This window comes from Eutrigla gurnardus, assembly GCF_963514095.1.
Source record: "Eutrigla gurnardus genome assembly, chromosome: 18".
NCBI lineage: Eukaryota > Metazoa > Chordata > Actinopteri > Perciformes > Triglidae > Eutrigla > Eutrigla gurnardus.
Genome location: NC_139929.1, coordinates 19,758,676 through 19,785,618, shown reverse-complemented (window position 1 = coordinate 19,785,618; position 26,943 = coordinate 19,758,676). Strand labels below are relative to the sequence as shown.

General features: G+C 43.0%; 1 protein-coding gene across 1 annotated transcript in view; it reads left to right on the top strand.

Annotated features, from left to right (window-relative positions):
- Nucleotides 1–26,153, top strand: part of snx7 (sorting nexin 7) — a 55,897-nt gene extending 29,744 nt beyond the window's left edge. The window contains exon 9 of the mRNA XM_084033821.1: nucleotides 23,133–26,153. Within this exon, the coding sequence (XP_083889947.1) occupies nucleotides 23,133–23,213 (81 nt within the window). The 3' untranslated portion in view covers nucleotides 23,214–26,153. The remainder of the gene's footprint in view (nucleotides 1–23,132) is intronic.
- The last annotated feature ends 790 nt before the right edge of the window (nucleotides 26,154–26,943 follow it).

Genomic DNA, 26,943 nt, shown 5'->3' with positions numbered 1-26,943 from the left:
AGAGGGGAAGAGGAGAAGGAGATAGGAAATAAATGTAGAAGAGACAATCCGTTATCCAGATGAAGGAGCAGGCAGCCGGCAGAGACAGCAGGGAATTACATGTTGGAAAAAGGACAATGGAGCTCGTTGGAAGGAGAGAGCATTACAGCAGAAGGAGAATGAGACAATGAACCTGTTACGCTAACAATCATGTAGTCTTTTATAGGTTTTGTTATTCCCACTGGAGGTCATTCGTGCAGTAAGGACAGAAATATGCTTCTGTTTGCTTTGGATGTATTTTTGTGGTGAAGGCCGGAGCTCTGCCAGCAGAGGGAAGCGGCGCGTTACATTTCTTTCTCCTCAGACAGCAGGCCTATAAAAAGGCTGTCATCTCCTACAATGTGTTTCACACAGAAGCTGTTAAAGGCCTGTTGAAGTCGGCTGACTATCAGAAACACTAATTAGACGTGTTAACCCATAGAGACCCACGTGTTAGTGGGAAATAGCAGGCCGACAGTGGTGTACTTCAACTGAAAGCTGGGAACATGAAGATTAATTGGATTGAATAATGCGTGCATCAATTATTTAAAATAAATTGTAGGGTTTTGAACTTAATGATGGAAGTACATGATATTGCTATATGCTATTCTCGTGCATCCAGTCAGACCCGATGTTTTTCCAAGACTGTGTAGAGATGGAATGGGTATGGGAGTAGCATAAAGTGTAGACTTGTCTGTAAAGAGGAGACTTGTGAGTAACCATGGAACCAATTTTCCTTCCCATATATTGAGGTGAGAGGTCAAGGAACCCCTTTGAAAATCAACATGCCATTTTTACTCATCAAAGTGTAGTCATTTCATATGATACCACATGGGCGAGCGGTCATAATAAGCTATAAATGCAGTGCATGCCCAAGCCCTTCAATAAAAATAATTGAAAATATTAATCTGGCAGTGTGTTCAATTATACAATACCTTAGTTTTACTGTTTTGGTCTTAAATCCGTGCCTAATCTGTCCCGTTTTGCTTGCGAAAAGCTGGAAAGCTGACAGCTTGTTTCGCGCATGCGCACTGTGACACCGACTAGTACAGTTACTGCTAAAGGCTGTGTTTACTGTAGATGAGCGTTTTGAATGGCAAAAAAGCTGTCAGTGAAGCAGCTTATCTGCCAACGCGCATGCGCAAAAATGACTTGTTTGAATTGTTCAGCGGGAAACTGTCAGTGGTTCATTCATTGTGTAGCCTGGTCAAAATGACTGAAAATATTAATTATATTCAGGCTTTGCGTTCAGTGCCGTTTTCGCGGAGACCTTTTGAGGAAAAGAAAGCTATAATTTCAAGTGGTCGGCCTACTCCTGAAGTAAATATCACAAAGACTGCAAAGAATTTCGTCCGTCACTTTCAAGCTAGCACGTATGAGAAACATAAATGGCTAGCTAGCCGACCCCCCTCCCGTCAAACGATCCGGTCTGACAGCGACATATTGCCTGTTCATTCATGAAAACCATCTCGAAACACTCTCAGTCAAACAAGGTGGGGAATGAGAAATCTGCGGCGCTAACTAGCCTAGTTCGTTTTAAAAACACACCGGCAGCAGCGCCTACTGATCTGAGACGTGTCAGTGAGTTACTGTAAATGCTGTGCGGAAAACCAGCTGTGGTCTGTGATTGAGGTGCAGACGGGTGAGTTTGGAGCTGACGAGAGGATCGCGCTGACGACCGCTTCGTTACATTTTTCTCATTGAAAAACTATACAACTGGCATTTAGATGATGTTCTCCATAAAAAAAATAAGTGAAATACTGTAATAACAATTCGGTTTTAGTAATCAACCGCTTATAGTGATCAAATGTACTCTGGACCAACGTGATCACTACAAGCGGTTTCCACTAACCATATTATATTTTTTATTAAAAAATATAATGCCCCCCCACGTATGGTATTGACACTTCAGCATGACCACAGTAAAAGGTCACCGCTCGCCACTGTGATACCATCTTTACTCGACCGTATTAAGACTTTAAAGCAGTCATGCCGGCCATGATGGCCGGCGTTCCCTCGGCTCTGAGGGTTGTGTCACAGTTTCCCAGAGCCCCGATGACATATCCAAATGTCTTCTTTTGGCTGACCAGCTGTCCAAGACCCAAACATAATGCTGACAAATAAAGCAAAATAAGTTAATTTAGAGATGTGAATTTGATCAATCCAAGTGTTTCACCACCTCAGACACAATTTAAACTGAATTTGCGAAAATGAAATAGCAAAAAAAAAAAAAGTGTGTTTTTTTCCTGGTTTGGTTTCCTTCCAATGAAGAGAAAGCAGAGAAGTTTTGTATTTTTTTTGATACTGTAAAAAAAGATATTTTGGAGCCTTTTTCATTCAAGCAGCCTTTCTTGCTTCATGATTTGTCACTCAAACCATTGGGTACACTCAATAATAATAATAATAATAATAATAATAGGGAGTGTGTCCCTATTCAGATGCAGACAAAGGGCACTCGGGCTCCTGAATGTCAAAGCATTTCTCATCCAGTCGACGAAAGGCTTGGTTTGGAAACTTTAGATTGTGCCTGTTCGATGAGTCTGCTTCCTGTTTATTTCGGAGCTGTACCATAGATCCATTAACTCTTACCTTTTTAAAGACATGAAAACCTATTCTCATAGGTTATTAATTTGATCACTATCTGTGGGCTGCATGAATGGCTACTCTTTTTTGATGACAAACATAATGAGACCTTCTTCAGGATCCCAAACATTACCTGGAAAAGGCAACCAGGCAAGACCAGAAGGATGATTTGGGAGGGGGAATTTAGTCATTGGGTTTTGCTAAATGAATGAATGGTCTGCTTCCAAAGAAGGAGGGTGAGCTGTCGGCCAGACTGCAACATGGTGCATCACCACGAACACCGACCTCCTCCTCGTCTGGTGCAATGAAGGAGTTCTGTACCGTGACTTGACGGCGTGATTGTTCAGCGGGTGAAATAATGGACAATCGTTTTTTTCGTACTTCCATGCTGAAGAACTGCATCAGCAGCGAACCTACGTAGTTACTGAGGGCGAGGCCGTGATGTCTGCACACACACAAGTCCGATCTCATCACTTGTAAATAAGTCTTTAGCTGCTTAATACTCGCTGTGTTCACCAGCTCGTCTCTCGCTGTGTCTGCCTGCTGTGAGCTTGCTGAGCAGGTAATGGACAGTGGCTTCATCAGGGCTGCCTGCTGCTGCTGCTGGAAACCAGGTTGATGAGAGCGAAGAGACACTGAACCTGAAGTGCCTCATAGCCAAAATGAGCTGGTAATATATTTATATTGTGTGCACAACTTGCTTGGTTAATGTAGGATGTTGATATGAAAGGCTGGTCTTTGTGCTGGTCCTGCCTTCCGTTTGATCCTTTGTCTGTGTGTAAAAGTGAGTAGTAACAGCACTTGGCAGTCAGGGTTGCCAGGTTGCCATTGGCAACCAAGACTTGGCCTTTGTATGCCATCAGTGACGACCACTTTTTAACATTTAAAAAAAAATCAGGGACAGTGAAACATGCAGAACAGTCTCTTCACCTGCACCTGAGAGGGGCTTCAGCTGTCTGAGCAGAGATGATGGTCACTTGAGGGACCCACAACACAAGACACAATGCTGAAGGGCCAATGGATCCGTGGTGGGAAACCAGAGAACCAAATTAATTAAACACTACATATTCTAATTCAGCAAATAGAAGATATAAAATACAAACTACAAATCATTTGGGAAGTTGTCACATTTCCAATATAAAAATATAAGTAAAATATAACTAAAAATGTATTTTTTAAATTAAAGTGACCAAAAGCTAGTTTAGTGTTGAGCCCTGAGTGAATTTGGTGCATAATGAATCCTGATTACCTGACAGCTTCTTGGAAACGAGGCACTTGTCTTTCCGAATCAATTGTCACTCCATTCATTTCAGCCAACCAGCACAGACTGTTAATCAATCAAGTCTTTAAAGAAAAGAAAGAAATTAAAACACTTAAGTACAGAGTCCATATCGATTTATTTTCTTTGTCTGCACAGGGATTCAGATGAAGCCACTCTGAGAGACGAGTGTATCTTCCTACGGACAAAACAACGCAGGCGAGATGGACAAAGAATTTTCCATGACTCCGATTATTAGAGGGTTGGACTGCCAGGGCAGTAAATCAATTTGACGCAGCTCAGCCACTAGCTTGTAGAGAACAGAGTGCTTACAAGAAAAGTATTAAACAGCTGTGGCTTCTCCAAGAGAACTGCTTGGTCACTGGGACAAGACAGAAACTCCATTACAATAATTCATGTTGGTGATGAACTCTTAATGGCAACACACAATGCAACTCCCCCTGCTTTGGCATTCCCTTCATAATCGCTATATAAAGACTTTGTGTAGACCAACTGCAATTAAAACGGTGGACATATGGACGTATGTCTTGTGAAGCACCTTAGCTTGTTTGACACAGTTTATTAGCTATCTAGTCTATCTCAGTCATTGAACCACTTAAAAACATTTGCCTGCAGTGTCACCATCTGTTTAGATGGTGTGGTCCTTAAGCCTCTTAGCAGGATGCCATTCATTGTGAAGGGAACCTCCAAATAACATCTCAGCACCCACCTCTATGACTCGGAACTCCCCCAATAAGATGGCAATGAGCAGAAGCACTGAACTAACAACCAATCACGCAGCACTCAACTAAGTACTTCAAATAACATGGGGGGGAAAAGGTTGGAACCAGAGTCCACATGCCCGGTGTGGGGAACATGGAGTGGAGTCGGGGTTCATGTCCCGGCCACACAACTGCCCAAACCAGTCACAGGTTTGTTAGCGTGAAGGCCACCTAGCTGCTGCTTTAGCACCACTATAGCTATTGACCTTGAAACAGTGACTCTATGAACCAAGAGCCAACCCGGGACCCCCAGATCACCTGGTCACCCGCAGGGAGCCAATGAGATGCCAGCAGGGCCGTTGTAAAAACAGTACAATTCACCAGGGGAGTTTTTCCAGCCAGCCACCAGGGGGCGATCAAAATGGTTTCAAAAGCTGTTGTCCATCTTTTAGTGATGTCCAAATGAAGCTTCGTGAAACATTTTCTTTATTTTCTGAGCCCAATAGATGGCGCTCTCTGTTCGCCATCTATTGGGCTCAGAAAATAAAGAAAATGCTTCACGAAGCTTCATTTGGACATCACTACCATCTTTATAGTCTATGCTCAGAAAAATAATAAAACAAACTATTTGCAAGCTTGTCGTCTGAGACGAGAAAACGTGCTCCTTTTGATTCATGAACAAACAAATAAATGTGTGTGAGGAATAAAATGAAGGCATCGGATATGATTTCATACCTTGTCCAAAGCAGGGTTTTGCCAGATTAAGACTAGACTTTTCTTTGATGAGATGCTGGTTACGCTCTGTGAGAGAATCCTTTTATACCCTAAAATTAATGCTATTTTGCCCCGTCGTTGGTGAGAACATCTTGTCACGAGTTCTAATTCCAGGCCTTGTTTAGACGGGATTTATTTCAGTATGGTTGGTAAGATGATTTTAAATATTGCATATTCAATGATTTCGCTCTCCTCCAGTGCATGTATGTGGATGATTTTCCACCCCCTTCCCTCAGTATTAATTACAGCCCCAAATACCTGCTGTTTTCTGGCACACTTGTGAGTCCCCTGAGAATGTATTCCATCTGGATAATACCTGGTGTCTAAATGTATTCACAAGTTTTGCATATGAAAAGCTGCAATTCCTGTGAGTTTTATCAACTTACTCCGTTTGTGTTATGTGTCATGTAATGAAAGGAAATTTGAAAGGTTTTTGATAACCGGGTGGATATATTGTACTTATTGATTGATTTTTACATTTTATTTGAGGAAAGTTTTACAATGTTAGGAAAGCAAAGATGTGATGTTTCCTTACATCTAAAAGAATGATCCCAGTTACTTCCACACAGTAGGAATACAGCTTGTTGATTAAACACGAGGCTCGGTACTCTGTACCGACCGGTACCCAAAGACCTAAATCATATCTCAGTCAAATCTGAACACACAGACACGCATATGCTCTTATGTATTCATTACTCTTTATACTGCCGATTGATATCGCAGATCTATGTTCATAAATCCCATGAACTTGTGTGAGTAATCGTGTGTTAAGTATTTCAGTAATAATAGTTTTCTCTACCTATACCTTGGATGGTGCCAATCTGTCATAATATGAACAAATATAGGCAAAAGAATGGGGTTAGCACACGGCAATAAAAGTTGGAGCACACCATGGCAACTTCCTCTTTATATCTTCTCAAGTATTATGGGTATGGAGCTGTTGTCTGAAGAGGGGCCTACAGTGTCGGACTATAACTAATAAGCAGCCAGCTGAGGAATATGATGTATTTGTCCTTCAGGTGCCATCCAAAAGTATTAGTCTGGTTACCAAGGAGCATGGTTAATATTTTCTCTCCACACATCAATTAAGAATGCTCTTCCTTGGGCTTTCCACTGTTTAATTAAAACAATTGATAACAACCTCGCGATAATTTCATCTCAGTAACTCATTTGGCGAAAACTAAATCCATTCAATACTTCCATTCTCCTGACATTCCACAATACACAGTGAGCAAACAATAACCCTCTAGTGAGCGTGCTCCCAGAGGACGAGCTCACTCTTTGCTGTGTGCTCCTATTGTTTGTCTATCAGGTGTGGGCTAGTGTAGCCATGGGGGCTGTGAATGATTTATTGGACGCAAGCACAGAAAGGAGGTCTATAAGGGTCTAATAAGACACCTGCACCTGGGAGCGGTTTGATGCTGCCTTGGTGGTGCGTGGTGGAAAACTGGGAAATAGAGAGAGTAGATCAAGGAAAATGGCAAGGTGAGGGAAGGAGGAGACATAAAGATCGCAAAGAAGGCAGAATGAGCGAGGAGTGTAGAGAAGGGTGGGGGGAGACTTAAGAGGAAGAAAGGGACTCAAAGACTTGAAGATCAAGAGGAAGGGATAAGATGGGAGGGATTGAATAAAGAGATGAGTGAGCATTGAAGTCAAATAGGAGCATGTGGTGTGTTTTAAGTATGAAAGCTGATTAGTTACCAACGTAGTAATGAAACATTAGCTGTTTCCCAATTAAGCGGCCATGTCCTTTTGGAGGCTACATTTGAAGACCAAATTCCTCATAGCAGCTGTGAAAGGTTGTCCTATTTTTGGATAAATTCAGCAAACCCGGACTTCTTTTCACAGATTTGGAGGATCCAACTGATGGATCCAACTGATGGATGGATGGAGGTATACAGGAGCAGATAAATTGACAAAATGTATCTGCTAAATTTGGCAAAAATGCAACAGTTCTTTCCACAAAGAACTTTAATAGGAATATAGACATTTTTCAATGCTTCAACACCACCAAGTCATCACTTTTACTGCCAAGTCCTTCTGACAGTTAGTCCCATGTGACATGCATGCACCATTAACACACAGTGACAGAGGAGCAGGCAGGACAAAGAGGGTGACAAGACAAACTTACCCATACCTTACACAACCGTTGTCTTTTTGGTTATTTACATTTACATTTAGGTCATTTAGCAGACGCTTTTGTCCAAAGCGACTTACAATAAGTACATTTGTCAAAAGAAGGAAACAAAGAAACCACAACGTATCATTGCCGATAAAGTAAGAGCTAAAAATAGAACAAGTGTTAGGTCCTCATCTGAGTAAAGTAGTGCTTCAAGAGCAACAGTGCTAAGATCAGAGTGCTATAGGTAAGGGTTTTTTTTTGGGGGGGGGGGGGGGGGGGGTGTCGAGGGAGGGTGTTAGTGGGTCATGCTATGTAGAGTCGAGGTGAAGTCTGAACAGGTGAGTCTTGAGCCTTTTTCGGAAGATGGCAAATGACTCTGCTGTCCTGACATTGGTCGGGAGTTCGTTCCACCACTGAGGCGCCAGAACAGAGAAGAGTCTGGACTTTGCTGAGCGACATTTGTTTGATTTCAGCGATGGTGGTACCAGCCGGCCAGCTGAAGTAGAGGAGCGAAGTGCTCGCTTCGGGGCATGAGGTTTGACCAGTGTTTGAAGGTAGACATGTGCCGTTCCATTGATGGCCCTGAAGGCCAGTGTCTTGTCTTGAATTGGATGCGTGCTGCAACAGGGAGCCAGTGGAGGTCACGGAGGAGGGGGGTCACATGGGAGAATTTGGGTAGATTGAAGATGAGGCGTGCTGCAGCGTTCTGGATACGCTGCAATGGTTTAATCGCAGAGGCCGGGATTCCGGCCAGGAGAGAGTTGCAGTAGTCAAGGCGGGAGATGACCAGTGCTTGGACCAAGAGTTGCGTTGCATCCTTTGTGAGGAAGGTCCGAATCCTGCGGATATTGTAGAGGGCAAATCTGCGGGATCGGGCCACAGCAGTGATGTTGGGGGTGCAGGATAGGTAGTCATCGAGGATTACACCCAGGTTCCTCGCAGTTGAGGAAGGTAATACTGTGATGCCCTCGACAGTGACCGACAGGTCCATGCGAGGGCAGTCTTTACCTGGGATGAAGAGGAGTTCGGTTTTATTCAGGTTGAGCTTGAGGTGATGTGCAATTGTCCAGACAGAGATGTCAGCCAGACAGTCCGAGATGCGAGTTGCAATGTGAGTGTCAGAGGACGGGGGAAAAGAGAGGAACAGCTGGGTGTCATCTGCGTAGCAATGGTAGGAGAATCCATGTGATGTGATAACAGAACCTAGTGATCTGGTGTATAGTGAGAACAGAAGCGGTCCTAATACTGAGCCTTGAGGGACAACCGTGTCCAGAGAACAGGGTTTGGACATAGAGCCATTCCATGTGACCTGAAAGGTGCGATTTGTCAGGTATGATGTAAACCAGGTGAGAGCAGAGTCGGTTATGCCAAGTTCAGCCAGAGTGGAGAGGAGGATTTGGTGGTTGACTGTGTCGAATGCAGCAGATAGGTCGAGGAGAATGAGAACGGAGGAGTTGGATGAGGCTCTGGCGTCTCTCGCAGGGACTCGGTCACTGTGAGGAGGGCCGTCTCAGTGGAGTGATCAGTCCTGAATCCTGATTGATTAGGGTCTAGGACGTTGTTCCGCGAGAGATAGGATGACAGTTGGTTGTAGGCGGCACGTTCCAAGGTTTTAGAGAGGAATGAAAGAAGAGATACAGGTCTGTAGCTTTGGATGTCAGCAGCGTCTAGGGTGGGTTTTTTAAGGAGAGGCTTCACGGTAGCTGTCTTAAAATCCGCTGGAATGACACCTGAGGTGAGGGAGGAGTTGATCAGGGTGGTGAGGAATGGCAAGATGTCGTGTGAGATGTCCTGGAGAAGAGAGGAGGGAATCGGGTCGAGGGAGCAGGTGGTGGCACGGTTAGATGTAACAAGTGCGTGAACGTCTTCAGAGGTGATGGGGCTACAGCTGGTAAGACCATCTGAGTTGAGAGTTGGGGGAGATGTCTTCTGGGAGGGAATAGGTGTGAATGAGGAGCTGATGTCATTTACTTTCTTGGTAAAGTAAGTTGCAAAGTCATCGGCAGTAAGGGAGGAAGGGGGGGAGGGGTAGGAGGGGTGAGGAGGGAGGAGAACACGGAGAAGAGTTTCCTGGGGTTGGAGGCAGAAGAGTTGATCTTTGCCAGGTAGAAGGCAGATTTAGCTGCCGAAACAGTTGAGGTGAAGTCAGAGAGGAGGTGGTGGTAGTGAGCAAGGTCCTCGTGCTGGCCCGATTTCTTCCATTTTCTCTCTGACGCTCGCAACAATGATCTGTTGGTTCGCAGAGGTTCAGACAGCCAGGGAGGGGAGGGAGATGATCGCGCAGGTCGTGAGATTGGGGGAAAGAGATTGTCCAAAGAAGAGGAGAGTGAGGACATCAGGATGGAGGAGGCTTCCTCAGTAGGCATTAAGGAGAACTGTTCTGAGGATGGTAGCGAGGAGATAACAGTTGAGGAGAGAGCGGAGGGAGTGAGGGATTTCAGGTTGCGGCGGCTGGTGACCATTCGAGGCGTAGAGGGGAGGCATGTGGTGGGCTTCATGGGGATGGAGAAAGTCACAAAGTGGTGGTCGGACACAGTGAGCGGGGTAACAGAGAGTGCAGAGATGCCACAGGATCTTGTGAAGACAAGGTCAAGTTGGTTCCCGGCCCGGTGAGTTGGTGGAGAGGGGGAGAGTGTAAGGTCAAATGCAGTATCATAGCATATTTGACATGGGATGAGACACAAACTCCCCTCCCCTTGTAGCTAACTTGTACATGGAACATGTTGATTAGATCGCCCTGACGAGGGCTTCCACCCCATCTGACAATTGGTACCAGAACTGGGAGAATGCTTTATTCAAACATCATTACTCGAGTATCAACAGCTTCACCCACAGCAGAACATCAATCCACACTTCAAACTCACTCATGGACAGGATGGTAAGTGGCTATTTCTCAACCACAGTGTACAGGAAACTCCCTCGCAGAGACTAATGTCAGAGTAGCTGTGTTTTCACAGTCAAGTGAATTTTAAGTGAACTGAAATGTCACAAAGATTAAGTATGAATTAGGCACATGCAAAGCATAGCCTAATGCTTTAAGCATGGCTGTACACCACCGGCAAACAGTCGAAGAAGTAGAGGTTGTGACACTGACAAACAACAAAACAAGTCCGTTTGGCCCAGAGAACTGCCGTAACTGGATGTTTTCTCTTTTTTGGATAATTCTCTGTAAATCCCAGTAGATCAGCAGTTGCTGAAATAAACACTTCAAGTCACTTCCAAATCACCTTTCTTTCCCATTCTGATGCTCGGTTTGAACTTCAGCAGATTCACTTGACCATGTCTACATGCCTAAATGGATTGAGTTGCTGCTATGTGATTGGCATGGTTAGATATTTGTTTTAAGGAGCAGTTGACCAGATATACCTTAAAAAAAATTGGCCAGTGAGTGATGCCTACAGCGGAATCAGCCAATTAGCCATGTAGGTTGCCACGTCAGAGATTTGTAGTGATGTCCAAATGAAGCTTCGTGAAGCATTTTCTTTATTTTCTGAGCCCAATAGATGGCGCTCTCTGTTCAACAAAGGATTGAAGGCCGATATATTTCCATTGCTTTCAACCCTTTGTTGAACAGAAAGCGCCATATATTGGGCTCAGAGAATAAAGAAAATGCTTCACGAAGCTTCATTTGGACATCACTAGAGATTTGGCACATCAACTGTTTAGTCAATGGTATTTTACTATTTCTATGCAGCCTTTCTAATGAAAATCTTCTAAATGAGTATAAAATTACGTTTATGAAACCACAGCTAATGTGAACTCCACCTGCTGCCTTCTGGCAAGAGATGTAGAGGTATGGACCAGTCCTTATTGGAAGTCTCCTTGGAACCCCAAATTGATCTCGAAGGCTATGAAATCGCTACGTGCATGATTCCTTTAGTCAGATCGCAATGGGAAGATGGCACCAACAGTGTATGGATGGATGTAAAAGGGTGAATGTTGACATGTAGTTTACAGTGTTTTTGAGTGGTTGGAAGACTAGAAGGATGCTATATAAATGCAGGTTAATTTACCATTTTTCTATTTGGTCAGTACTAGGGTTGGGCATCGAGATCCGGTTCCAAATAGGAACCGGTTGCTAACCTCCGGTTCCGGAACCGTTAAGAAGCTGTTGGAATTGCGATCCTTTTTTTTTCAGTTCTTAAACGTCCGCACTAGTTTGTTTGTTTTACTCCGCTCGCACTAGTTTGTTTGTATTACTCCGCCCAGCGTGCGGAGACTCACTCACATGGATGGCAGAAGAAGACGCCGCTCGAAAGTCTGGCTTCATTTTAATTTGAACAAAGATGGATTAGCACAGTGCAACATATGTGGAAAACTACGCGCTACTTAGTAACGCGTTACTGTAGTCGGACTACTTTTTTCAGTAACGAGTAGTCTAACGCGCTACTATTGCCAAACCAGTAGTCAGATTAAAGTTACTTATCCAAATACACGGTGCGTTACTATTTTTGTCAGTAAAAAAAAAGATCTGCTTTCTTCTTGCGTCTCAGGGGGGTGACGTATGTTAGCCGACACCTTCACGGACGGTCGCGTGTAGTCGGCTATACCGGCAGAAACGTAAACAATGGAGGGGGAGAGATACGCATTTTCCAACTGGAAATACAAGCATTATTTCGACTTCATCTCAGCAAAAGATGGCAACATAAAGGTTTGTTGTACACTCTGCGTTAACAACAAAGTGTTGTCTACTTTCTAGAATACAACGTCAAACTTGAAAAAACATTTCGAGTCACAGCATGGCACAACCACATCAAAAGAGCAGGCCCCGCCCGGTGACGGTGAAAAGGCGCAGCATGTGAATAAACAAGACGAGTTCTCGACGGAGCTCCTGCCAACTCAGTCTGTCCTGAAATGCGAGCGGAGTCTCTCTTGAGTGTTTGGTGGAGAAATGTCTCGCTGCTTGCTGGCCCCGCCCCCTCCCTTCATCATCACGCCGCTCATACTTGAGGACTGTGCTCATTTGTTTCATAAAACCAATCCTTGCTGCTCTAATGCTGGTTCAATATTCATAAAATGTTCATTCATGATGTTACTGCCATTACAATATGCAAACAATTATTTAAGTTAAGTGAAGTCAAGAAAGACTGTCTTTATTTTTTTATATAAAAACATGTATTTTCTATCAGGACATAGTTTTCAAGTGCAACTTAAAATGTCAGTGGATACATTGTTGATGTCACTGTTAAAAAAGCATATCAATAAAGTGAGTATTGGCAAAATCGGTAGTCGGCAGCTGTTGAATGTAACTAATAAAGTTACTTGTAATCTAACTTAGTTACTTTTAAAATCAAGTAGTCAGTAACTTAACTAAGTTACTTTTTAAAGGAGTAGTCAGTAGTCGGTAGTCAGATTACTTTTTCAAAGTAACTGTGGCAACACTGGACCTGTTGACCTGCACCTCAAAGAATCGGAATCGAGAATCGTTTAGAACAGGAATCGAAACAGAGGATCGGGATCGGAATCGGTAAAATCCAAACGATGCCCAACCCTAGTGTACTGAGTACTGACTCAGTACACTCAAGACTACAAACAGAAATCAGAACTCTTCCAATACCAAAATCTCACGTTCACTACAGATTTTGAATTTGAATGCATTTGTTTATAGAGATTATATCCTGCCTATCTGGTCTAATTGCCCTCAGAATGAGCAGTAGTCAGTGTTTTTGCTGTGCAGAAATCTCCACCTAGCATTAATGGGTGGTGACTTCATGGGGTTAACGGCTGCTGTGTGCTCACAGGGACCTACTATGTTTCAGTAGAAACAAAGGAACGAACCAGGGTCGGAGCACGGTGTTTAAACTGGTCATGAACACCCCGGGGGTGTGCATAGATGCTATTTCAGATTAGCATTTGGCGCCCTGACCTTATAGTACCTTCGGATCTCTGCATGCACACACACATAGTATACTGCCCTTCTGCTTACCAGTGACAGTATTTTAGAAGAAAGAAAACACACATTGATGGGCAAACCATGACATTGTTGAACATAAGAGGGATGGGGGCCAAGTTCCAGCTGAGATATTAAGTGGGCTGAGGGAATACATTTTGAGAATGTGGTTTTAACATTGTACTGTGGTCATGAAACCAGAGCCTTTCAGTTATGCAGATGTACTACATAGATGTTCATTTGTCATTTCATTGGTTAATTGATTTGTTGATCAACTTCATTTCAAATAATTCAGTTTATCATTTCATTTTATAAAGCCATTCCAAATATTTCATGGTATCACATTGTCCCATGAGAGGATTTTCAGGGTTTTTGAAGAACTAGACATTTGAAGACTATGATTATGGACATTTTTTGGCATCTTTTAAAAAAATATTTAATTATTTTTCCAAATTATTTACACAATGGATTTACAATAACAAAGGAGTTACTATCAGCCAAGTTGATATACAGTAAAATGAAAACTGGATGTTTGCAGCCCTAGACTAGCCTGGTCCTACCAGACTTGAGAGACTGGCCACTTCCCATTGACAACCGTTGACTCACTTGAAAGCTATTGGATCTGCCCAGTGCCACTCTGGATCTGCCATAACCAATCGCTAACGTTTGGTTGTGACGTATGTCATGCGCCTCCATTAGTGCAACAAGAGGGGAGACAACAACAACTATCGGCTAACATCGCTAGTGTTCGCCTTAGCCAACTCATTCACCACTAACCAGCTTGAAATCCACACTTTTCACGAACCCCGTGGGGGCCACAACATCATGGCCACCAACAAAACTCAACAAAGCTTGTTCTTGCTCCAGCTTTAACTTCTGGATATTTGGCAGCGTTGCCACAACAGGCAGACTAGCTTCTCTTGCATCGTTCTCTGCCGCCATCACTGAACTATAACCATCTTCTGACTACAACTCAAACTAGCGCACAACCTCAACGCCATTGTTCTCAGCCACTCCCTCTGTTCGCTGATTGGACAGGTAAAAATTGGCCAAAGAAAACCCTCGAATATACTGCAAACCCAAACCTCATAGTGAATAGAAATGAAAATTGAGCGGAAGAATGTAGGAGCCAGGCTAGCCCTAGACTGCGTGAGAATAAAGAATTTAAAAAAAGATGGCGATTGACAACAATTTCCCTCTGTTTACAGTCTTAGTGCTAAGCTGTGCAAATTGTCTTTTAACTCCAGCTCCCTGCATGGCACACAAACACGATGGTTGTATATGTCTTGTCATCTCACTCTGCAAGAAAGGAAATAAGCACATTACAAATTGCATGTGTCCTTAACAGTGCGGTTGCTGATGCATCGATCTAACCCTGTCTCCTACAAAAGAACGTTCCCATACACTCTGTTACATTTCCACATTTCCATTTTCTTATTTTTGTTTGTCATTTTATTTGAACAAACACTTGGTTAAAGAACAAATAAGTTAGGTTTAGTAAAAATCATCATGATTTGGCTCCTGTGAAACTCATTTGTGATAAGTGAAGAGCTAACGTCATCCAAGAAAAATAAGGTTCACAATGCAGTTTGCTTGTGTGGGAGGCTACTTTTTGGGAGACCAGGCTGTCAAAGCGGTTGCACTTTAATGAAATTGCAGCTTGCCTGGAATCTTTCTGGAGAATCATTCAGTGCTGGGAGGTGCAATCATGATTTTCCCCCCTCAGTCCCAGTGCGTGGGCTTACAAAGAAAACAATAGGCACACGTGTTTGGATGTGTGTTGCTGCTCAGACGCTTAATTCACTGCATTGGATACTTGATGGTCTGTGATGGACCTTGAGCTTTAATCTGTCCCCCCCAGGAGATCACAAAGTTGATATTGCAACAATTAACAACACAAATTCTACCAATCCCTGTGAATTATGCACAAACATGCAATTGTGTCCCATCTTTGCAAATTGTCCGCAAATGTCCTCCATGAGGTTGGAGCTGGCAGGGTGGAGGTTTCCTACTGGCTGTTGGTTATATTGTGTGTCATTTCCAGTAAATATCACATCATAAAAGCTGTGTTTTGTGATTGAAAAGGACAAACGTTGGAAGACAGCACGTAGCAGTCAGCCATCGGTGAAGTGGTTCCGTCTCCAGCCACAGCTACGTGGCTTGTTTACGTTGAGAGTCTCTCTCTCTCTCTCTCTCTCTCTCTCTCTCTCTCTCTCTCTCTCTCTGACATCATTGTTATTAAGTTACTTCTCGTTCAGCTTGACCTAACGTTATATTTAATTTCCAATGAATGAAAGTGACATTGTGTGACTGTCCCGACAGACAGACAAGGTAGTGCTGCTTTCACAATCAAATATCTCTTCAGTTTCGAGAGTCTGTCTTTTATTGTTGTCGACGGCCCTAATGCGTACATATTGTGTGTGCGAGTTGAATAAAAAGTCTCACAAAATTGAGATAGAAGAGCGAGAATCCCTCCCTCAGTGGCATTCTTCATTTACTGATAAAGCATATTTTGTTTTGTTTGTCTTTGTAATCCTGAGCCTTGTTGGTAAGGTTTATTTACTTCACTGGAACAAGTTGCCTTTGATTTTTAAAGTGTCAGTCTGTAAGATTTGCGATTGTTGCTTCTAGCGACCTCTCTGGCGGTAGATGGAACTGCAGGCAAGCCTCCGGGACTCCCTCACCCAACAGTGTGGACTGTCTCTCATCTGCGTGATGCCTTCAAATGCTCCACACTGAAAGGAGGTCCGTGGTTTTCGCTCGTTGGCGTCACTTTGCTTCTTGATGACATTCCTTCTTCACTTCATTAGTTTGTTGTTTCTTTTTCTTGGACTGGAAGTTGAATGGTCTTCTTTCTCTGCCTGTTGATCCTCCATTGTGAGTCAGTAGTAATGAAATGTACCTGGTCAAACACTTTAGACTAGAGGGAGCATGACTCAGGAGGTGGAAGTTACTGATTTCCCATTACAAGTAAACGCAGCATACTTCCATGAGTAGCTCTACCTGGGAGACCAACCGCTGCTGACTGACGGAAAAAGATGAAACTCATTTTGAATTTTGTGGCGGGAATGTTGCCACAAACATGATGATCCTATTTCTGGGCAAAGCAGCAACAAGCACTTTCATTAGTGGGTCACATTATCAATCACCATTATGTTAACTCACTCGTTAATAGATGGGAACTTAAAAGACAATTAAATAGATGAAAATGTGAGACTGCCACTTATAATTATAATTATACAACAACAATACACATTTTTCACTTGCTCCCACAATTTAATTGGAAATAACGCCTAATTTTTTTAAATTGCTGTGAAATCAGTCATTTTCATTCGCAACAATCCTCAAAAAAAAAAAAAAATCCTGTGAAATCCTGGAGATCCTAATGAATCCTGCCAAACGTGGAGAACAGACGTTTCATGTGAGGATGTGACAAACCTGCTGCTCACTGCTTGAGAAGTTCCGTTATTTCAGGAATACTAGCCCTCTGCTGCTGCCATGCATGAATATACACTAGCTGGTACAGTACATTAGGAATAAACCGTGCTGTGATCAGATTGCTGAGTGGGCGAAGTAGAACGAGGCGCCAACATTTTGCCGTTCCATTAGCACTACATGCGGTCTTCATCACAGCTGTTGCTGTTGCTCGACCTGCTGATTGATAATGTCTTCTAGCAGCAGGACAGGAGGGAAGTGACCGTCCCTCTTTGATATCATATTCAACACATTGTTGTCATGGCTCGTCAGGTTAGTACTACAGAACCAGCATTATGTTTGTTTTCATACATGAGTCAGACCAAGAATAGACCACATACGTGAGTAAAGTATACTTTAATTGATGAACAGGATGGTGGATTTAAACCTTTTGAACTAAAGTCGAAGCACGTGTTCCCTGAAGCCAGCAGCTATTACAGATGCAGTGAACATCATTCAGATACATGTTTGTGATGAGCTGAGTGCTCTGCCTACATGCAGCCGCACAGCCTTGTCAGTGTTGCCATGGCTACCTCATAGCAGCAGGGACTGATATGAGAATGTTGCTTGTGTTTTACTGTCTTTATGGAGTTGGACGAGCTGTTGAAGAGCAATGCTGGTATTTTTGGACTGAAGGTGTCAACAGGTGCTTTATTTATGTGAACGTGCCCGTTTATTGCAGAATGAGCGTTTTGATCCCAGAAGTCTCTGGAAAAGATTGTGAGCTTGTGAGATGATGATCTCCCGATTCAATAATTAACATTACACATCATGGCAAACTAAAACCAGTGATAGCTGGATTCAAATGTTTTTTTTTTTTTTACTTCACAGCTGATGCTGCCACAAACAGAATAATATATCATTGTATCTCTGTTGCCTATGCAGAGTTGCTGTTTATCATGTTAGTGTGTGAGTCCCACTGTATTTTATGTCACTTTTGCGATCCGGAAGTGTCGCTTGTCTCTGGTCAGGAAATAAACATGTATTTACTTATAATATTTGTCCTTGAAACTAGAAAACACCAGGGATGTACAAGGAACATGCGTAATACATTGCGTATTAGTGCGGTAGCGTTTTCTGTCCTCATACAACAACTACGTGGGTGGAAATGTGTATCATGTGCGTCTGTACCAACCAGTGTGGAAGCAGCCATTAACCGGTTAGAGAGCTGAGCTACACAGCTGAAATAAAAGCAGCTGCATGAAACGGTGCCGTGCCACGGTTCAGACAGCCAAGTTCGGAAAACGTCCTTTTGCTTCCTAAATACATACACTCCCTGCAACAAACAGAAACACATGGCTAATTGTTGCAGGGCCTTCCTGCTTGTGATGTGTTTTTCCCCACATTGTCAAAGACGTGACCCGCCCAGCTCTCCATCTGGCTGACCCTGATATTCTCACCCTTACCCTCACCAAGCTTACAACCAACAGAGGCAAGAGGTGGCCTTCCAGCTGATCACAGGCAGAGTAGGGCGGGGTCATTCATCCCCTCCTTGTGTAAGGGGAAAAAATCAGCAAGGTCCAATGATGTCACTCTTCATAATAATTACTTTTTGATCCTAACGAGGTGATGAGCATGCTATTTATGTGTGACGTGTGAAAGTAGGCGGTGTTTGAAATTCTTCCTTAAAGGGACAGTGTGTGACATTTTAAGTAATTTATTAGCTAAAATCAATATCTTCATTCGGGCTGCACGGTGGTGTAGTGGGTAGCACTGTCGCCTCACAGCGAGAGGGTCCTAGGTTCGATTCCCGGGTCGGGTCGGGTTCGGTTCCTTCTGTGTGGAGTTTGCATGTTCTCCCCGTTTAAGTGTGGGTTCTCTCCGGGTTCTCCAGCTTCCTCCCACAGTCCAAAGACATGCAGGATGGGGATAGGATCATTGATGACTCTAAATTGCCCGTAGGTGTGAATGTGAGTGTGAATGGTTGTTTGTCTCTACATGTTGGCCCTGTGATAGACTGGTTACCTGTCCAGGGTGTACCCTGCCTTCGCCCAATGACAGCTGGGATCGGCTCCAGCCCCCCGCGACCCTGAATACAGGATAAGCGGTAGACAATGGATGGAATATCTTCATTCAAAAATAGGTCCTCATAAGTGTATAATGACCTCTGCCAATAATCTGGTTTATCCTCGTAATCGAAGAGTAAGCCCTCAGGAGGCTTCCATGTCATTCCACCATTTTGAAGACTAAAACCACAGAGGAGAGACATAAATGCCTAAACGCAATTTGGTTCAGAGCCAGCGTGAATGAAAGGAGATCACATTAGCGAGAGGCTTCCGGACGTGCAGGACCGGCTCTCCCTCAGGGCGGACGTGCGTCCACGTCCCGCTGTCCCCCCTGGAGCTCCGGAGAGCGACTTTAACAGAGTTTTTCATCCGCCCATGGTGGACGTCCTGGACACGACCGCTTGCCTTTTACAGTCAGTGTTGTAGAGCAATCTGAGCACTTTAGTCACATTGGTTTGTGTTTGTTGTGTGTCTAGTTGTTAGCTGATGCTACAGGCTACGACATAGTAATGGAAGGCAAAATACAATTTCACCACTAGATGGGAGTAATTCCTACACACTGTCTTTAAGCTGATACTAATGGAAATAATGTTCATGTGAACAACTGTGACATCATGAATGCCTTTGAGGAGACCCGTTCAGATCGGTGAGGTTGCCTACTTCATGAGTCTGTTATGGACAAAAAAGCTCATCGGTACATAGTAGGCATCGGTCTCCAGTAGAGGTGCATGGATGTCGCCAAGAGGCACCACAGAGAAAAAGAGTGAAATGGCAGTGTGTCACCAAGCCATCTGTGTGTGTTTGGCCTGATTATGTGTGTTTACCTGTTCAGCTCCAGTGGAGGAGAGCTGTCAGCTGTTCAGGCCTCTGCTTTCCTAATGAGCCCTGTAATTAGAGCTGTGTGTGTGTGTGTGTGTGTGTGTGTGTGTGTGTGTGTGTGTGTGTGTGTGTGTGTGTGTGTGTGTGTGTGTGTGTGTGTGTGTGTGTGTGTGTGTGTGTGTGTGTGTGTGTGTGTGTGTGTGTGTGTGTGTGAGATTAATAGGTGTATGTACTTTGTGTTATTTCCTGTATATTATGAAGCACGTGCATGTCCTCATCTATATCTGCTCAGTTAAAAGATGTTTTCTCTCTGCCAGTGTTTTATTAATCCTCATAACGCATAAAGAGCAGTCACTCCAGCGTTTGAAACGGATTAATTTGTCTCAACAATAAGCCTTTGTGCTCCGTTTAAAGGACAAATCCAGTTTATTTCAACCTGGATTTTATTTATGTATTAAGTCTTGTCCAACATTTCTATCAGATTGAACACTGTTGCACTCAGCCCAGTGGCTGCTGAGGCCACAGACAACGTCTCAGAGAACAAACCCAGGATACCGAACCACGTTATTTGGAGGTCAAGCCCAAACAGAGCGCAACTGTAATGTTGCATCATCCCTCTTTTTGCAGAAAAATGGTGCACGCAACTACACTAAGTACAGTTGTTGAAGCAGGAAATGTGTCACCTGTGGTGGAAATGGACCGCTGGAGTAAGATTTTCTTTTAACCACTGAGTTTGTTAAAAACTGGTCCAATCACCTTTCTAGTCATGTCACCATGTCCCAAGATCCCAGCAATCACTTGGCGAGAAGAATCATGTGCTGGATTATAACTACTCCCTTTCAAACCTGCTCGGTTTGATTGGCTGTGACATGGAAGAGCAGTGTGGAACAGTTGAGAACGTTTTTACTTTTAGAATGTGGAACGAGCGCACGCTGCACCAAGGGAAAACAATGTGTTTCTAGCGACTTCAATGTAGTGATGTCACCATATCACATTATTATACCTGATGAAAGCCATGGCTGGAACTACAAAAGATAGAACTGTTTGAATATTTCAGAGTGAAACATATGTGAATTTGATCGATTTATTCCGGGGGTTAAAAAGAATGAATACAGCATAAGTATCGCAATACTGTTTGTGGAAATTTTGTATGAATAAACAAAGCGAAGTGTCATAATTGCAAATCAGAAGGTGTTTAAAACTGTTTGGACTTTGGTTGTTTGGTTGGACTTTCCTCGCACACCAGCTGGATTGACGCTATATTACTAGATCCACAAAAATCCATATTGTCAGGCTTCAAGTAATGCACCGCTGGGAACCAACACCACGACACGCCTGTAAAATCAGATGTTTTCTGAATGGACTCTGGTGTTCTTAGACAGTACCGCTTTTGTCCACAGGGACGGCAAAAATTCTGTCTGTGAAGATCGCGACACCAATGTCGTGTGACTTACATGACAACTTTAAACAGGTGTAGCATCTTAGTTTAACAGGAAAAGTTGACAGTTTCTGCCAGGTTTCATTCTTGCTAAACTTTTATTGGCGTGGAGCAAAAAGGGGTGGGACTTGACTCTTGACTAGAGATGGGACGTTTGACACCAAGACTCCGAAGCCTGCTTCACTCTATTGAAGCAGGCTGGTTCGAAACGCTGTGTCGAGGCTTGTATCAAATCTCCGCGATCACGTGACCGATGACGTTTGACGCTTCATACGTCACAACGAACCACCGGAAATGAGGTGACTGATTCGAAGTTTTGGCGCGCCTTCATTCGTTATAACGAGACGCGAGATGCCCAGTTTGTGTATGTGTGAACAATGATTCTTAGAATGAAGACACAACTGCTTAATAATGACTTTATTGCTTTTGTGTTGGAACTGGAAGCAATGATGTGTGAATCATTTGGAGGTTCATTGCTGCTATAACTGCAGCTGACCACTAGATGTCACTGGTAGGGTCTTTCTGTGAAGCTTTGAAGCTTCAAATCTTTTTTCGGTACAATCAGGAAGAAGCCTCAAAAGCTTCACGAGGCTTCATTTGCCCATCTCTACTCTTGACCAATGGGATTGTTTCCTCCTGAAATCCATTCTTTGACCAAAACTCCAGCCTGTGCTGCCAAAGTGCTGCGGCTGCTATTGAATGTAGGCTGTTAAACGGAGAGTTGGCGGGCCGAGACTTTGACTTACTGCCGCCTCCAAACAAAGTGCCATTACCTTGGAAAAGGGGCCTGTGCTTTATTGATGTGTGCTGACAGAGTGGAAGCCAAGTTCATAGATTAGCTTTTGAGCGTGTCTGCAACTGTTGGAGTCCGCTTGTCATTTTCACTCCCTGGTCGCATGGCTTCCTGCCTCTGCTATCCACATAACTGCTTTTATACCATAAAAGGGTGATTCGCTTTGGCAAGTCTTCTACGACACACACACACACACACACACACACACATCCAAGCTTGCATCCAAAATGGGGCTCTCTCTGTGTCTCTGTTGGTTGAATAATGGGCCTCCACTGATGAGATGGCGAATGAAAGAAGAGAAGCAGATCAAAAGAGAAAGGGGAGAGACATTTGGGGAAAGCTCTTCAGACGCTTGACAGACTGCAGACTGCTGTTTTATATCTGGTGGTTCTGATGGGAGCCACAGCATTCAAAGTAGAACAGTATTTAAGAATATGGTTACGGTGCAAATAATATAGAAAATGATTATTCCCACTACTTCAACTTAAAACGTGACGTGAGGTGAATGCAAGACAAGTAGCAGCAGCCTGGATTTCAATGGATAATCTTACATGGTTCTTTTTAAACATCCATGAAAAAAGAGGATTCACACCAGTCTGTGAGGTCATGCAGATACTGTAAAGGGTTGTTATGGGCTCCAGTTTGGGTTTATCACCAGCCAGAAGAAGACCATCCAAATTTTACTTGAGGCCTTTTATACATTGGGGGCCTGACAGAAATGCAAAATACTCACCTGTTAATATTCTATGTCTGTGGCTTTTATTGTGAAAGGAAAATGACCCTAATTCTCACTTGATTTATTATCTCAGTAAACACGAGTTGGCCTCAATCTCTATTTAGTTAATTATAGTCCACTTAGAGCCAAATAGACCATAAAACAGGGCAGTAACCTCACTGGATCCAGATCCATTAAGGTTTGGGGTGCCTCTCTGACGCTTGTGTTCATCAGATCCACCCGTCGCTCCTCCACAGTCCAAATATGGTGATTGTGGCTTTCAAACCGTAGTCTACAAACCAATGGATGCTGACTACGTCCACTTCTTATGTACCGACTGTAGTCCGAACCAGGATGGCCAACTTTATGGCTCCTGTCAACCTTGATGAAGACCTTCTGTTCTTAACCTTTCATAATAAAAGCCCTAAACATATTCACTGCGTAACTCAAATCAAACTAAAAGAAACCCACCAGAATATTGATGATGATGACGACGACGATGCTGTGTCTTCTCTTTCAGTGCCTGGCTGTGTGGGAGTCCTTCCTCCTGTCTCAGAGAGTGGAGCCCGGCAAGCAGGAAGACGGGGAAGAAGCCTCTTAAAATGTGGAGACGATCTAAACGTCTTCCAAATACAGACTTTGAACCGATGTCCACTAACAGACGTGTCATGTACGAAACAAACACTCTTTCTTTCATTCGCTTTTCCTCTCTTTCTGTCTGTCTGGCCGAAGAAGTGAACCCCGGCCCCCCATTCCACTGATGATTGTGCATCACTGAAACCAACACTGTGATCCAAATGACCACATCCTGGTGTTTACATGCGTGTGCATTGCCAAAAGCTGGCTCCATTCGGCTGCTTTGCTGAGCATTATTTGTCCTGGATACAGTAACTGTCCTCTGTGTAGACGACTTCAATATTCCTCTCCGGTTTGGTTGGAGAACAGCTGCATCCCATATTAGGGCGTGCCTCCTTGAATGATGAGGTGTGATGTCATCAAAAGTTCTTGTCCCAAACCAGAACGAGTGGAGTCATAACTGGAAGTTGTACTTAATAGACAAAATAAGAGTGAGCAACTCGAGTGTCTAGTTTAATAACGTAGGTGACTGAAATTTCCAAAGTAATGTAAACAAACTGTATGAACTTGACAAAAAAAGGTGAGGTCGTTTAAAAATGCGGCTGACTTGTTCACACCAAAGCACATTTTTCACATCCATTACATCAATCGCATATTTATTTAAATATTTCAGCTTGAGCAAGAAATCTGTGTCACATTGTGACGTAAAAACCAATCAGCGTTGAGATTGCTGAATCAGAAATAAAGGAAAATAAATACGACGTGTCTGTGTGTCTAGACGACCTTATATGGAGTGTTGATGGAGGGGCTGCAATGTTAGCATAGCCTAGCACCCGTCAATCCAGACTCCATTCAGAAAACAAGCATTTTGAATGTTGGCTTTCTTGTCGTCTTGCAGACAGACCGAACAAAACACGTTTGACTGATCACCATCATCATGTAGATATTTCAGCATCCTTTTGATCTGGTTATTACTATTAAATCACAGCAATAGCTTCGACTTTGGTGTGAACATGGCATTATAGTAGCATAGCTTTCCCCCCAATAAACCATATAGCTACCGCCACCGCTGAAATATCCATCTTTAGAAATTGACACCATATTATTTTGTGCTACAGATAGAGGAAGCGAAACGTTGATCAGAGATTCAGGGTTGACACCATCAGTGACACTCTCTATGGTGCCCATGTTTATAACACAATATAAACATGTTTATAACACATTATAAACATGCGTATCATGTGTTTATAATCTTAAAGCACTAGAATTGCTTTTAAGATCACATAAATATTCCTAATGATTTATTACAATAATCAGAACATATTCTGAACCATTTTGTAATGTTGATAATAGTTCATAATTGCTGATTACTCACTGACTCACTTGGTTTTTGTAAGGATAATAGTGTATCATAATTCCCATACTTAAAATAATTTTCTAATGCATGATAAGAAGTGATGCGTTTCTGTCAGTGGTTCATAGATTGACGTGAGGTGCAGCAGGAAACCACCAGGTGGCAGCGTGGAAATATGAACCAAGTACTGAGTTCTCATAACTTTGCAATATAAATGAACATGCTGTCGCTTTCTAAATGGCTTGTCTGTTGATTAAGTAACTGTTTCTCACCTTTCGTGCTGCTACAGTGGCCGTACATGGAGACGCAGCCATCGGAAGCCTCCGTTACCTTTGCCACATTTTTTATCTTTTGTTTTTTTCTAGCAAAGTCCATGACGGGATTTTGCAGCAGTGAGCTTGTAGATTCCCCTGTGAGTATCAAAACTGCGGTCAGGCATCTGAGAATCTTCCCATCCACGCTCTACTTGGTCAACAAAAGCCAAAATTACAGGGTGGATGGTATTAGCTAATGTTGTGTTCTACAATTTAGCAGTTCCCACTACATATTATGTGCCGAAATCCTGTCGTGGACTATTGGACAGCAGTGGCATAAATAACATCTACTGGACGGTGTCAGAAGTGGGGAAAGTATGACGCGGTCTCAGTTTATTTATAGTGCAAATATTGAAATTCTACCATGCATTCATATGGCCGCTGACAGGCAGCTTCTGTTTAAGGCGATGGCGCTGCCACCTGGTGGTTTCGGGGCAGTATGCCATCATAATACCAATGTGGGCTGTTGGGAATGACATGATTTTCAGGCACGACTGAATTTCTCCTTTACTACGATTTTGAACTTCTACGATGTGTTGTCTGTGACGTTGACCAATAAGAACACAGATTGCTCTTCAGCTGTTACTATGGAGACGAGAAGGGAAAAAAATCTTTGGATGTGACGACACCCTCTGCACAATAAACCCTGGTAACAGAGTAACATGGGGGGCTGGGCACAGTCCCAACACCAAGAGCCCATGGTCCTGGTCCCGGTTTCAAGTCACGGCAAGAATTTTTGATCGCCTAATTTGACACAGAGACCATCTCAAATATTGTTTCGTCTGATCCTGGCACAAGAAAATGATCAAACTCTCATAATAATTAAATCAGCACACATTTGACTAAGCAAGCTCACGTCTTGCATCTGTACGTTCTCACTAATTTACTGATTTATATACCAATTTATGCATTGTCACACTGAAAAGTCAAATTCTAACTCTCCATTCCAAATGTAGCTGAATGAAATGCATTGAACATCCAGCAGCCTGGTCTTGGGGCAGGTCACGCCTCTGCTGTGAGACTGTTGCATGTAGATGACGACTACATGTAGAGTTACTTTCATGTCGGCTCAGAACGGTCTGAATCACACAGTCAAACATCACAGCCTTCATGAAATAATCTCAAGAGTCTTGTTTTGTTTGTTAAGAGATTTCATGTTTACATGTCTGGTGAAGACGAGCTACAGTTTCTGCCATGTCTTAGAATGCTACAATAATTGTTTTATACTGATGTTTTTCTTCTTTTGCTTTTATCCTTGAATATGAATAAATGTTGAGATAATAAAGTGACAACCTCACACTTGGAACTGTGTGTGTGTGTGTGTAGTTTGCCATTATCCCTCCCTCATGACAGCATATTGATTGAAAATATTTTTGCAGCACATGGAAAGATTTTTGCTCCAGTGCCGAACTGAAAAGAGTTTCACATTTTAGAAAAAAATAATAAAAAGGTTTGACTTTTGCTTTCAGTGTTTAAAGTATTTCAAAAACTGCTATCACGAAAAAGAACCACTGAGAAAAAGATTTTATTGAACAGCATCATTACTATTCATTTGAAATTCATAGTCATGATAATTATGTTCAAGCGTGGATCAGTGCATGTTCCATGAATTTTGATACAAATTCCTTAATTGTGCAAAAAACAATGTACATTCGCTTGAAGTTTTTCTTTGTCGTAAAAGAGTCGATGTGCTAAAAGGAAATGGAAGCGCCTTTTTCCAAATAAACTGACGTCGCATTTACTTCAAGTGATTGATCAGTGGTCTCCAGACGGCGTGAGACACGGCCAACAAGAGCTAGCATGAAAGAAGATTTAAAGAATAATAACATGAAATGGATTCTTGAAGCTGTCTTTCCATTTTCCTCACAGATGATTTAAATAGCCATGGTGGCTCATTTGTTTCTGCTAATCCTGTAGAGAGGAAGACTTTTATTGTGACGGTTAGAAATACTTACTTCAAATCTTTGGCAACAATTGTTGTCAATGCAAAGCTTTTAGCATTAAAGCAGACACTGCCATGCGTTTTACCGATTCCCTACATGGCAAGCACTGTGCAGATGTATAAGTAGGTTATCCTACACACTTAA